The sequence below is a fragment of the Hippocampus guttulatus genome, chromosome 20, assembly GCF_054856545.1.
Source record: "Hippocampus guttulatus isolate MCC_2025c chromosome 20, RoL_Hgut_1.0, whole genome shotgun sequence".
Taxonomy (NCBI): Eukaryota; Metazoa; Chordata; class Actinopteri; order Syngnathiformes; family Syngnathidae; genus Hippocampus; species Hippocampus guttulatus.
The window spans coordinates 3430067-3445242 of NC_141280.1; the positions used below are offsets into that span (position 1 = coordinate 3430067).

General features: G+C 43.8%; 1 protein-coding gene across 1 annotated transcript in view; it reads right to left on the reverse strand.

The window, feature by feature from the left end:
• The window catches only part of lama2 (laminin, alpha 2), a 95437-nt gene that overhangs the window by 42758 nt on the left and 37503 nt on the right, over positions 1-15176 (reverse strand). The window contains exons 16-23 of the mRNA XM_086100502.1: positions 14051-14262; positions 13788-13899; positions 13424-13537; positions 11498-11625; positions 8317-8403; positions 5302-5513; positions 2287-2393; positions 268-448 (exon numbers count right to left, since the gene is read on the reverse strand). Coding sequence (XP_085956628.1) covers positions 268-448; positions 2287-2393; positions 5302-5513; positions 8317-8403; positions 11498-11625; positions 13424-13537; positions 13788-13899; positions 14051-14262 — 1153 coding nt within the window. The remainder of the gene's footprint in view (positions 1-267; positions 449-2286; positions 2394-5301; positions 5514-8316; positions 8404-11497; positions 11626-13423; positions 13538-13787; positions 13900-14050; positions 14263-15176) is intronic.

Sequence of the window (15176 nt, forward strand, 5' to 3'; positions counted from 1 at the left end):
TGTGCAATGTCAAGGCAATGCTTTGCTAACATGATGAGCTTTTTCTTTATTTAGTCATCAGACTTACCGCTAGCGACTGTAGTTTGCATTGCTTTTGTATATTTTTTTCATGCTGCTGAAAAGTATGTTTTAAATTAAGGGGAATCATTTTAATAAAGTGTTGCTCGTCGAGAAAATAAATCACAATACGATGATACAACTCTCATCGTATTGAGTGATATCCCCCCACCTCCAAATTTGCCCGGACAGTCTACTAGCTTTGCTTACGCGTGCAGCCTCCCTCCTGGAAGTTGAAGAATCCTCGTGAGCAGCGGTCACATTTGGGTCCGCTGACTCCCGGCTGGCACCGACACTGACCGTTTTCGTCGCAGTCAAACGACTTGGAGCCAAAGGAGTTACAGTGACACGGCACGCACTGTCCACCCGTGGCCAGGCCGTACGTCTGAGCCTGGAGGCAAAAAGGACCAGACAAGGTCAAGACGGGAGGGCGAGCCTTGCAAACGATTGAAAGCATCGCCAAATTCACGGCACACTCGAGTGTCTTTGTGTACTGCATCAACACTGTTGTGTATATTGTACATAAATACAGACTATATACAGTAGGTGAGTGTTATCAACAGCCATAAACAACTCCGTGTGTGTTTTATTTGAACATGCTTGACCAAGAAACAGTTTGATTCTAATTCTCTTTGTGGATTTGACAGATGTCTGATGTCCTCAAACGCAACACAAAATAAAAGAGGGCACTTTTGGGTCATCCGACAGGGAATCATGCAAATCCCACAAATGAACAAGGACACGTCAAAAGCACACATCAGGGTTGAAACATTTGCTCCCTGTAAAATAACGCCAGCAACCAACGTTTCGGGGGGGGGTCTGCATCCAGGGAAACAAAAATGTGTTATGATACAAATTATAATCTAATAAAATAAAATCTTGCTTCAATAAGGAATAGCTTCAAAAGCCCATAAAATGTCAAATGTGAAATATTCAGTTTGATTTTACACTGAAAAAAAAGTGGAAAAAAAAAGACGCTAACTATAAAATAATTGAAATATAACAGCATGGCCAACCAAAAGGCTTAATGTAGGACCGTGCATCCATCCATCAATCGCTTCTCCTCATTCTGGTTGTGAACACTGGACCTCAACTGTGAGGCAAATTACTACAGGACTGGGCGTGTGCTGCCCCTTGTTAAGATTATATACAGTATATATATAAAAAAAGTCATTCTGAAGATCTGTTAATCACAAACTACACACCCCTGTGCAATAGACACACCCATGCTTCATGCCACCGTCATTCCCGTGCAGTGTTACCGCTGCACTGGGCCAGTACGCGCCCCTAGGACAACCCCCGGTGCGAGATGGGCTGCCCCATCTTCGCTGTACGGCCTCCACGGGGACGCGCTCCACCGGGCGCCGCGTCTCCCGCCTCTCATAACCTTGGCGACGCTGGTCACAGCGCATGCCCGCGAATCCCGGGCGACAGGTGCAGCGGCCCTCAACGTCGCAGCGTTGAGAGACGGAGCCCAGGTGGGTGCAGCGGCAGGCCGTGCACACGTGACGCTCGGCATCCCACCAGTAATTAGGCTGGACCAATCACAACACAGATCACAACGGGGGATATCGGGTTGGGCGCATGACACCAAAAGAAATTAGATCATGACTGGCAAAACAAAAATAAATACATAAATAAACCAGAAGACTTGATAGTTGTCTTTCACTTTGGTTCTCGTATTGCATTTCTAATAAACATGACAACTTGTAATTGAAATCACAGAATTTACATTGTAAAATCAATGTGCATTAAATTTAAAAAAAATTACCGGTACTAATACAGCTTCCACTATTCTGCTTTTTTTTGTAATACTCTGGTCTGTTGATTTGGAGGGGGAGTTACGTTCAGACCAGTCGAAAGCCACAACTGCTAAAGTGGAGTATGGGTCCTTTAAGGGGCGTGGCCCAATTAGTCTTTTCTTTGTTGGGAGCTAAGCTTTGCCTTACCGTTACCGTTTTAGTTTGTATTTGTGTGTTCCATTGTCTGTACCGCTCAGTAAAAAAAAAAAAAAATCTAAAATATGGTGCGTCTTATCTCAAGCTTGCACTTGCTCCAAAATGTAATTAAGGCTTGGTGGGAGGGAGGGGCGGGGGGGGGGGGGCGGAGAACCTGTCAGGTTTGCCTTATACTTAATGTGTAATTGTGAGGAAACGATGAAAAATGTAAAAAAAATTAAATAATCACAATCATCATCAAAATATAAATGGTGCATGTCAAAACACTTACCATGCAGTCGTCACACTGGCGTCCAACCACGTTTTCCCTGCACTGGCACCGCCCGCTCTGCTTATTGCAGACTTCCGAGACGGAGCCATTAATATGGCACTGACAGGCTGCAACAGGAGGAGAAGAGTCACATTTTGCATCGATGATGTGGATTTTAAGAATTCAGTTTTTTTTTCTCCCTGATTGTGTCTTTAGAGTGGCAGCCACTAGTTTGAGCAAATGAAAATATATATATAATGACAAAGGGCCTGAAATTCAGTGCTGGTGCAAATTAGGGTTGCAAAAACCTTGGAAGTCTGCTCTTGACTGAGAGCCAGTCTACTTCGCAACTTTATTTAAAATGTGCATTTGCAAGTTGTACCTTACATGCCAATCAGCCTCTGAGAAGAGCAATTAAAAGCCAGAACTCCCATCTGGCAAATGAGGTTGTCAGACGCGAACATACACTGACAAAAAAAAAATAAAAATAAAAATCCAACTAAAGAGAAGAAGAGCTCGTCTAACATGTACGCGCTCAGCTCCTGTTAGATGCAAAGCGGACAGAAGGACAGACCCGAGTGTGGGCTGAGAAAGTGAGGGAAAAAAAAGGCTACAGCAGATGTCCACACACACACACACACACACACACACACACACACACACACACACACACACACACACACACACACACACACACACACACACACACACACACACACACACACACACACACACACACAAACGGAACAAGACATTTGGGCTTTGCACACAAATACAACAAGCGCGTACCTAAAACAGTACATGCACACCCCCGCGCATCCAAACATGCAAATGAATGTTGATGCGGACAAGTGTACACGCACATCTAACAAGAGTTTCACACACGCTCGCTCAAACAGTCTCTCGCCCCTCCGGTTTCACCCTTTGGGGGACCATCTGGACTCCATTCTGTCGGTCGCCACAATGCGAGCCCTGTTGCAGCCTGAAATGTGGGCTTTTGGGGGTGTTGTTCGTCAGCGCTGTCCTTTGATGAGCGGATAATAGTGTTTGTGTAGCATGGAAACGATCCTGTGTTACGGAGCAATCAGTCAGTGACAACAAGTGACGGTCTGTTTATTTTCAGAAAACGAAGCTATTAAGTCAGATCCGCCTCAAGTTGACGACTCGACTGCAGATTGCGGGACGTGTCTACAAGGGGGAGGGCTTTATATCTCCCATTCCTGTTTAAATAAGATCAAACAATAATATTGGTATATTTTCTCGTGGTTAGCAAGTGCAGTCGAAAGTACAGAATGTTCTTCCTTTTGGTATTTTTGTAGATGAGCATAGGTACAGATCATGTTGCACCACCTGCGCACCAACTTAGCTGCTTTTAACTCGTATTAGGTCAAGTCTGCTCTGTCACCAAATTGTCAGGTTCCATGAGGGCGCGCAATACAAAATTCCTCCACACCGCCCAAGGCTAAATAAAGACATGCCAGTTTTTTTTACGCTAAGTGCGCATGTGCCTGTCTAAGAAAATAGAGCCATGAATATTTGCAATCTCAGATAGTTGAAAAATCAAGCATTCTGCCATAAATTGAACTCCGCCTGCCAGGGCAAGAGTAGAGTTCAAATTGTGTTATTTCAAAATAATCCCTGAGGTTTTATTGATCTACGAAGCATCAACGGAACCTTCATTAAGTCAAAGGACGGAACCTTTATTACGTTATTGAATTACTATGTCGGCGCTCGTTTCCTGTGATGGAACAAGAGTAATGGCACAATTCACATATCTCCTCGACAATGTCCAGAAAACCTTTCTTGGAGTGAAAAATAGTTGGTGTTATATTGTTATTGAATGCACAGACACATCACAGGCTCACTTTGAAAAAATGAATGAAACCATGCGTTAATGTCGACCGTGAAAGCTGACCTCAAAGCAAACCCAAAAAACGTGGCGTTTTTACAGTCTAATGGAACACAAATGGACTTGACCCAAACTCCGCGGCGCCACTCAATAAAGTTCATTAAGACTTGGAGCCATAAAGAGTCAGAAAGAGACTTATTGTCTTTTAATAATTCCTGCGAGTCTTTTGTCATTTGCGCAGGATCAATAACAACCCCTCCATCTCTCAGACATGAGCAGCCAATCAGCAGCGGAGCAGCGCCATAGATCAGGCCGATTAATCGATAACCATTTAGCTTGGGCGGAGGGGAAAACAGCTACAGAACAATCAACTATCAAACATACATTAATAGTCAAAGTCGGCCCATCGAGCTGCCTTTGTGCTTGATCTGTCTGCCGATTGGGGAGCCTGCCTATCGCTCGTCGCGGGCAACGGTGACGCAGGTCTGTTTTCGCAGACAAGCAACATCTGCACGTGTGTCTCTCCTTTGTGTACAGGTAGACTTTGCGTTGTCACTCTTGAACACAGCTGGCTCCGACATCACACCTCCGCAGCTGCTCGTCGGTAGCCGGCCGAGCAAGATAAGGCGCGCGAGGAGCAAAAGCAAAACACGCGCGGCGCACACACCCCAGATGGTGCGCTGACTGTTTCTGTATTCAGATTAAAGACAACGGTTTGGAAGTTCCCCTTTGTTCTAATAAATAGTCAACCCTCACATATATTTTTCTGTAGAATACAATGACTCACTGAAAAACATCTATTTTGTGCAATATTCTTCAAACAACAAAGCGTGTGACGGAAAAGTGGTTAGGACTGCACGACTGTCCGTGTTTTATTTTATGTGTTGTGTTTATTATTTTACTTTATGTTAACTGTTTTGTTAAGCGCTTCGTTACAGCTGCCGCTGTTGTGAAAGCGCTATATAAATCAGCATGTATTGTATTGTAATATTCGCATATTCTCGTGTTCTTCCTGTAATGCGCTAATGTTCCACCCCAAACACTGCGCTCCTTCAAAAGGCATCATCATGTCTAGTCACCAGCCGCTAGCCGGCCAAACGGCAGACAACGGTTGACACCAGAGACAGCAGGGTGGTAAACTTCTCAAGATGATGCCGAATTTTTTACAAATGTTTTTCTTGACTTACGCCGGCAGTTTTTCGCCGTGATGGCGTCTCCAAAGAATCCGTCATCGCAGCTGTCGCAGGCCACGCCACCGTAACCATGTCGACAATGCAGACACTGGCCTGTGATTGGATCGCAGCTGCCGGGTGTCGACAGGTCCAGGTTACCGTGGCAATCGCAGGGCTGGCAGGAACCTCCTGGGACAGTGGGCTGTCCGTAATACCCGTTGGAGCAACTAGGAGGAAGCAGAGTGACGGAAGATTCAGGTTAAAAAAAAAATTGTCATTTCTACTGACTGCATAGGCAACATGAGTCATTTGTTTATGTAAATGAATTGTATGCGGTGACTACGAGGACTCACAAGTGTCAATTGTTACATTGTTCCAATCATTTCTGCTTTGACATGCTCTTATTTGGTTCTTAATTAAAGGAAGTCCAAACACCAAGACTTGGAGTGCTGCTCCATGGCATAAGCAGAGGGTGGGCGGGGGTGAGGAGAAAAGCCCAGATTGAGATGAAATAAGGACAGATGGGTGACATAGATAGGAGTGGGGTGCATGAGAGGACTAGAGGGGGACAAGAGGGGAAGAGAAGAGTCTTCAGATGAGAGAGAGAGAATTGAGTTTAGAGAGGAGGGAGCGGAAAAGGACAACGAGTGGGAAAGAGTCAAGAGCAGCCAGCCGTTATTACCGCTGACCCTCTATGGTACTCAATACGGCTGGTTTATTAGCTTTTGAGTGTGTGTGTGTCAAGAAAAACAGACTTTACTGCAAGATACAAGTTCATAGGGAAAATACAAAAACATTCATTGCTGCGATCTCTTCCATTGCATTCTCTTTTTGACGGCAACATTTCATTTCCAAAGAAACTCTGGAGAAGCGACACTATTTGTAAACAGGACTCGGGCATTGGCTGCAAAATTTAATGCGTGCACTGGAGGGAAAAAAAGTCGAACTCTAAATATGGCTGTTTGCATTGTGCCGTTTATGCAACTCCATTCTCCGTTTTCTAAAATTCCTGAACTTCAAATCCAATCACAAATTAGTACAGCGTCTACTTTGGGATGTCGACTGTTTAAAAATGTCTTCAAACGAACTGTCGTTGCTCACATTTCAAATTGCAAAGTGAGAAATAGCACAACCCGCATTGATGACCTTTTAAAGAAGTGATCCCTTTTATTTTCTCTCAACTTGTCCAATCAGGTTGGCCACCCCAAAAATTTGGATTCTGACCTTTACGGTAAATTAAATTATAATGGCTCGGAGCAAGTTAACAGGGACATTTGGCCAATTTATCTGTCAGTGGATTCACTTGGCAAAGACTGCACAGGCTGCATTTGACAACATTCCCTACTAAAAGCTTCTTTTGATCGCGCCTGAGCACATGCTTGCCTTTTTTCTATTTATTAAATGTCCTATTTTGCATGGAATGTGCATTCAATTACACAAAAGGGGTACAGAACAAGCACAAATTAAATAATCACGATTCCAATTATAATTAAAGTCTCCTCCCTGGTTACAAGAGGTGATTGAAGCATAAGTGGCTGTGCTATTTTTTTTTTAAATTGAAGCTAACTTTTTAATTGAACAACGCTGCATTCTGTGTGTGTAGCAGGTCTCCTGTTATGGCTCTGATGGAACAATTTTGTGGCATCTTTGTATTTTCATAGGATAGCAACAAAGTCACAAATTTCTTTTTTTTTTTTGCATTTCAGGTTTGAATATACAACCCATGTACCAAACAAATCAGAGTTGGTCACACTCATGTTTTTCTTCAACACGTGAAATCATTTTGTTCCCACTGAACACCGTTGACTTCCATTAAGCGGGCTGCCCAGTTTTTGGGATGAGTCCATATTCGTCACTGGTATATACTGCAACAGTGATGATGCCCATCTGTCATTAAAAATCTGGAATGACAGCAAGTCATTTTCTGCCTCACCCCCTGAGGCTGATGGCGTTTATAAAAAGACTTCAGAGTTTCTGCTGTGGACAGCACAGCCAGGCATGCGGACTATGCAGGCCAGCAAGTACCCAGAGAAAAGCCACGCAGGTGCGGGGAGAACATGCAAACTCCACACAGGAAGGACACGGAGCCGAAATTGAACCCTGCACCTCGGCACTGTGAGGCGGACGTGCTAACCAGTCGTCCGCCGCGCCGCCACAACTTTAACATTTCAACTTTAAGTGTTCTGCCCTCAGGCAAATGCAATCCATCATGCCTAAGGGGGGGTTAGTCTATATTTACTTCCCATGTGTCATCCAGCCACATCATAGCATGCAGACAAGTAATCCACAGCGAGGCAGACTTATAATAGAACTAAAAGTTGATGATTCTGAATGTCAGACACGTAATCAATGAGCCAAGCGCAGAAAGACACGGGTGCGCTAGTATGTATTCAAATAGTCAGAAATGATCAAAATGTCTCGGAGTATTCATATGCATGGACGAAAGCGATTTTGTTTTTCTTTACAGTGACCAGCTCCATGCGCCGCATGAGCCCAAAACCCCGCTATTGGCTCAACCTTCACGATGTGTTTCAGGATGTCTTGCAAATGAGGGTTTTATACAATAAAGCTGACAGAGTACTGTCAGGAAGGCTTAAAGAAGCTGTCCATTAAGAAGGAAGTCCGCTTCAAAGGGTGGGCAGCTTAAGAGGCGAGACAGAGAAAGACCTGACGGGCTATTATCGGATAAGTGAGGATTTTTGTCATTGATTGATTGCCGCGGATGGGAGGAAATATACGAAAGAAAAACAATAAAAATAAAGCAGGTTTTCAACCAGACCTTATTGAATCACTTCTAAGCACATACATTCACATGCCACAATGTGAGGTCATCATTAAGCTTTTGTAGTTTGAGATCTACACAAATCGCTCGTGCCGGTGATGTCACAATTTGGGCAGATGTAGCATGCTGTTTTGGAGGTACAAGCACCCCCCCCCCCCCCCCCCCAACACTGGTGAAGTGGTTATATTTATTTATTTTAGGGATCGCTATTGCGCAAGTGCAACTGTACTCGCGTCTGTGTGTGTTACCTGTCACATCTTGGTCCGGTGTATCCAGGCTGGCACCGGTCACACAGCAGGTCTCCTCCCTCACCAAGGTGGCAAGTTGGGCTGAAACTGTCGCGGTTGCCGGGATGCCAAAGTTTTAGTTTAAGTTGTTGATTGTTAATTCCGTGGCGTTGTCCCACAACGGAGAGGGCGGCGGTGAGAATGATGATGAAGAAGAGAGGACAGAGATGAGTTAGGGCCATTGTTTGTCTCCCCGCATACGCAGACACACCTGTCCCGACTTTCACTCGTACGTTCTCACATTCACACACGTAGCGTTTTACAAACACTCTTCCTCTCAAAGTGAACCCTAAATGAAGGCTGTGTGAGTGAGGTCGAGTGAGAGCGAGTCACCCTCCCACTTCCATAAACTATAGATAGTTCTGCTGGCTCGGGTTCCGAGCTCAGACTGGGTCATTAGCCGACTGTGAGAACTCAACTGGCCCAGCAGAAGAAATATGCAGCACTTGTCAAAAAGGTTGGACACACTTGCTCATTCAGTAACTCGAGAAAGCGAAGCCAAGCTTTGTACTGCGACTGAATATAAATAATAAAATGAAACAACAGCATGAAAAAAAAAGCAAAGATGTAAAAATATAGATATACAAATGTAAAACAAATTCTAGCCGTAAATTTAATTGTGGGAGAGGCTCCAGAGAAAAATTTGTGTGAGTCATTTCGAATATTTTGACAATCCTATGTTAAAATAATGCAAATATAAACAATACTAATATCACTGTGGCAGTGCCAATCAATATGTAAACAATTCCTGAAGGCAGAATATTGGATGTGCTTCTTTGATGTAATTGTCTTTGCAAGGTCTTGTATGATGCATACAGTATAGTATTATTTTTTTTCAAAGTACGCAAATTAAAAGCCATATCATCCTGATCTCAGATGTGATGGGTGGAAGAAGTAATTAAAAATAAACAGAACAGAAACTCATCCAGCAAAAACATTGCGTCGGAGATGACTCCGATTACAGAGGGGAACATCTTGAAATTGACTTGTATACGAAAATTAAATATGAATTCATTTTCTTCAGTGCACAAGTAAATGAGAGTAGATGTTGCGGCGAGATGTTGATAACTGACAGAAAACGGTATAGGACGTAGTTAATTGAGCCCAGGTGGAAATGAAAAGCAACCACACTGAATACTAAACTGATTTTGGATTGATTCAAACCACCAAAGTTTTTTTTTTCTTTCCCCCCGAAGGCATTAATAAGATCTTTGACATTCTTGCAAAGTGGAACTGTCTGTCTGGTTGACTGCATGTTTTGAATGACAGGTTTTGGTGGATCTAAAGCAAAGGAAGAGAGGGCTATTTTCGAAGGCGGCCACAGGCCTGGCACCTGCAGGCTAATATTACTGCAGGGGGAGGTTAAGGAGAAAACGGGGGAAGCCGCGCAGGCTGAGAGAGAGAGATGTGTCGCTCTTTGAAAAAGGCTCATCGCCACTGCATCATGAAAATTCTCAGCTGCTGTTTGTGTGTGTGTGTGTGTGTGTGTGTGTGGGGGGGGGTGTACTCCTACTTAACAAAAAAATACATGCAGTTTTCCAAGTAACTAACTCCTCCATGCGTAGTGGCTAAGACTTTACAGTGGACAACTGTTAAAAAGATGGATTCTTTTAGATGCATGAGTGTTGATGCACTGCAATTCTGGCTATGCCTCAACTTTTTGAAGAGCTTTTTTTTTTTGGCGACTTAAAATGGCCGACCAGTGGGTGGCATTGAATGGGATCACATACAAGCACCCACTGTCAAGAATGTTGCCCAACTTTGCCTTCAGCACGGATACAGAACAGTTTACTACTATGCACGAAAGAAGAAAAAAAAAAGATACTGCATCACCAAAAAGGTACTTGGAAAGAATTAGACAAATAGGACCTGGATCTAAACATTCTACTCACTCCTGTTCAAATGCCAGGTTGTTGTTCTACCATTAATGTGAGCGATAACATCCACAACTCAACTGGGAACAATTCAACCGGTTCAAGAGGGGAAGTAAAAAAACAAAGTCTGTATCATGCCCTTTGTCGTTTGTCATGTGTTCTCTTTCTGTCCACAGTCTCTCCTTTCTGGGTTAAGTAGTGGGCGGAGTCATTCAGGTGCAGAGATTGCAATCAATCACATGTCACTGTACCTGATTGGCAGGGATAGTATTCAGGCTCCGCCCCAAATGAAGGAAGGTTCCAGAGTGTTCTGCATGCTGTCTTGTGTGCACGCTTGTGCAACCACACTATCTGCTTTTTTTTTTTTCCAGCCCATTTGATCTGTACAGGTTATAGATGCTGTTTAATACTGGTCATATTTAGGAATCATTTCATTTTTATATTGCATCCTCTTGCATTTGAACAGGGGTGTGTCGACCGGAAGGGCATTGAACTGGAATTGGGCACCGAGACCTGCAGTGTGAATCCAAACTGTGATGTGTAAACAGCATGAAGCTTCAAATTGGTAAACACTGTGGCTTCCGAGGAGATAAGCACAAATTCCATCCGCAGCAGGTTTATCAGAACATTGTTTCCCAGTAGAACCTTATCCTTGTCAGACATTTCCAGGATGTTTGGCCTGACCATACCTACGTTTGTATTTTGTTTTGATGACCTGGTTGGAATAATAATGGATGTGAGACAGAGAAGGATCTGTCAAATCTCCATCCTGCCATTTTTTATGTTACAAGTCTTTATGTTAATTAAAAAATAATAATTTAAAAATTAAATAGCAGTTGAACACATGCCTATTTCAAGCCGATCAAAATTTTCATTGCGCAACCCAGCATTTATTAGCTCAAGTAATATGGTTCCTTCAGCAAGACAGCTGTGATTATAGCCAAGCAGCGGAGAGGCAACACGCCAAAAGGTTTTAACTTCCTTTCAGTGGATGGAGCCACCAGCTGCCTCGGATTTTGGGTGGCTCTCACAGTGATTCTACCCAACATTGATGACATTTACACCAACTGCTCTGATCTCTACCATCAGGCAGCGGCTGTTTTTCTGTGATGCCGTAAAAAAAAAAAAGGTGAAAGGGCGGAGAAGATGATGAGGATGGAGAGGGCAAAGAAGCAATTGAGTGCCGCAGGACCCAAAGGTCAGCGGCGAGAGAGTGAGTCGTTTCAGGACAATTTTTTAGAATTAGCTTTGGTGCCGTGATAACTTACTTGTTACTTGGCATGTTGAGAGGGCAGGCGCAGGGCTGACAATCTGTCGCTGACCCGTGAGTGGCATTGCCGTAGTAACCAGGTTGGCAGGTGTCGCAATGGGGGCCTGTGGTGTGGTGGGCACAGTCCTGGGAGTAAAAATACAATATGGGTTGTTTTCAGTGAGTCCCAGATGGCAGAAGATGCAATAAACCCACCTATTGCCATTCATACAACAGCATCGTATAATGTGGAAATGTATACATTTTACACGAAAACAGGCAGAAAAAGATCCCAGAAAAAACTGGAAAAGATCTATAATTTGAAGGGGAAAAAAAATCTGTCAATAAGCAAATCCACAGGTACAGAACTGCGAACCTATAGAGGGCGACTATAGTTTTAAGTTGTAGTCTCACCACTAGATGGCAGACTAGATGTCTTAGTTGCACTTACATGATGTCTTGTGCTGCCCTATAATACAAGTGGGTAGGCCTAAACGTTTTTGTGGGGCTGAAATGATATGCAGGACAAAAATATTACCGCAATAATATTGACATTTTGAGTGAGTTGTTTTTTTCTGGGGGGGGGGGGGGGAAACGAGCTCTTGCACTAAATGTTGGTTTCTTGTTCAGCAGTTTTGTGCCGTCCTTCAATGCTCATTTTTAAGTGTGAGAGCCCTTTGAGCTGGGGGGGAAAAAAAAAGAAATGGTAATTTTCTTATTTGCTTCAAACCCTTTGATGTTCGGATCGTGAATGTTTTATACATGCAAAGAGAAATGTATCATGAAAAATGAAATATATGAAGAGTTCATATTCATGCACGTACTGTATTTTGTTTTATGTTTCAATGTGTGAGCGATAACATGGTTGACAGAATCACAAAAATGGAGGGTAAACCCTTTCACAAATAACTAGAAGAACAACATTAAGGCTTCTCTTCAAGACGCTTTTGAAGATTACGAGGCCGACAGCAAAAGGAGAAACAAACCCGAGCAATTGAAGGCTCACGATGAGGTACAGGATGAGCGTCAAATTGCATTTTGTTACCATAGTTACCGAGCGCTTGGGGCTCGAGGAGATGAGCCAGGACTTTGTAACCGATGTGCTTCATAATCAAGCAGCAAACGGGAGTATTAGTGAAAGTCAAACACGGCGGTAATTCAATTTAGAAAACGGTCGTAATGGTGAGAACTGATTGTCACACACTGCATTTGAATATCAATTAATACAATGGGAACATTAAAACAATACGCTTGTCCTGGTGGTTAAAAAACACAAAACAAAACAAAAAAAACCAACAGAAATTATTCTTTTCAAGCAGCTGCAGTGCTGAAGTGTGTGTGCACGCGAGTATGCACTGTATGTGTGTCCCCCGTGTTCCAGTACAGTTCCTGTTTAAATCAAATATCTCCTCAATGCTGACACAAGCACACGCTGCGTTAACCTGCCGAGCCAAAGGAATATTCAGCCACTCCGCTTTGGGCCTCGATCGGTCTGCCAATCACTGTGAATGAATATGGAAACGTTTGTGTATGTGTCTGTGAGTGATTGACTGTTAAGCTGTCGCGCGTCGTGTACGAGGTGTATTTGAATGAGTAAAAAAGAAACAACCCACCAATCTGCCACCGCGTTCGTTCTCTGCCGTTCATAACACACTTCACAGCGCTTGTGTGTGCGCATATTTGCGTCTGCGGGCGTATGGTAATGTGTACAGCGGCCTGGATGATATGGGCGTGTTATGTGTGATGATTGTATGAATCTGCATTCCCTCAAACGGCCTTTAGGTGGTGTCTGTTTCCAAAGATGGGCACTTTACCCTATTTTGTCACCCTCCGTCCACGACCTGGTTACCCTTTCGTCCTTATTCGTATCATAATCGTTTCTCCATCCACGTCCGTACTTATGCTTTTTTTGGGGCGGGGGGCAGGGGGGTGACATTGAACTTACCAGGCAGTGCCCTGTGATTTGGTGGCATTGTGCAGCATGGCCGTGACAATGACACACTTCACACACACCGTTGTACAGGTTTCCACCCACTCTTCGGAATCCAGCAACACAAGCCTAAAAGGACCCATTCAACGTGGAAATTAGATGGAGTGACTTTCTCGATTGCAGAAATGTGGAGTATTTATTATGTTTTAACTTCTACTATGCACTCGTGCCTGAGTCAACAAATTGATTTACCGGTTTATCATATTCGGGAGACATTTATTCCAAACTGACCCCAGGGGTAAAACACGTTGCTAATATTGAGGTGCTAATGTCGAGTCAAATTGAGAAAACAATGAGGAGTTGCTTTCAATGCGTGTACCTCACATGATGTTCCGGCATATCCGGGTGGACAAGAGCACATTTCAAGAGCCGATGCTTTCCGCTCTCCTTGGGCAAAGGGATAAGCTACTTGCATGGAGAATAAGTGCAGTCTAAAGAAACACACAAACACGTGAGAACTTTTGAAACCGTCGTTCGTTTCAACTAATTGCATGCTAATCTGGAAGTGGAGGGGGGGGGGGACAAAAACACAATTGTCATTTTAGATCGTGCGGGATCCGTTGACTGAAGGTGTTCCTATACCTGTACACAGCACTGGGCTCTGTACTGTAAGAGGCTCTGACCATCAATCTGCTCATGTTTGCCAAGACAGTCATGAAATCCCTGCGACTGACTGGCTGAGCAGTGTCTGAAACCAGGAAGTTTTCAGGAAGGAGAGCGATGCTATTGATGCTTGGTGAGGACGGATACACGGGTCGTCCGTACCGTCTGTCTATAATCTTGATCCCGCTGCCCTGTCGGAGAGAGAAACGTGTCATTCAATGCTCATGAGTTGTTTTGTCCTTTAAAAAGATCCAAATGAACTTGGAAGAAACAGAAAGAACTGCAAATTCTGTCAATATTTTGTGAACAGGCTGACTGGAAAGTGAATCGAGCCTCGTATGTGCCGATCCGTTGTTGAGAACGGCTCAATGGCATGTAGCGCTTAACACAGAGTGACAACCGCTGATGGAGAGGGAGGGCTGGGAAAAAACGTCTGCCCATCATTCCAATAAGCCATTAAATAACAACTAATTGAGAGAAAAAGAGAGAGAAAGCAAGCGAGCGAGGGAGAGAGAGAGAAAGCTTTTTTTTTTCATGCTTTGTTTGCTCGTTAGGTTTTCGTTGCCGCACGTTCTCGTCAGTCCAGTTCCTTGTGTCACCCAATAATCTCCCTCAATCCACCGGTCTCTTGTCCAGAGGTGCCATTTTGTCTCGTCAATTTCTTTGTAGCTTGTTTGCTGCTTTCTTTCACTCCGTGTTGGGTTTGTTGTCGCGCTTGACTCGTGTCGCGCAGCCGATGCCGTTCCCTTGTTAGTTCCCTCGTCATGTCATGTTTTCTATTATGGTGAATCTGTTGACCATCTTTGTTTGTGACTTTGAATCTTGTTTTGGGGGACTTTGTTCATTGAGTCTTTTGAGTTTTCCACATGCCTTATTTTCCCTTTTGGTAAATAAATGTCTTTTTGGGGGGTTTGCGCCGGCTCCACACCACAAATTATGTGAGTGGTAAGTATAATGGCTAAACATACTTGTGGCATTCTTCCAACAATGGAAATTAAAAAAAAATTACCAAAAAAAAAAACCTAGATTCTAAAGAGCACAGCGGGCTGTATGTGACCCTCGTGCCTTCCTTTGCCCATCCTGAATTTATCTGATGCAAGTATTT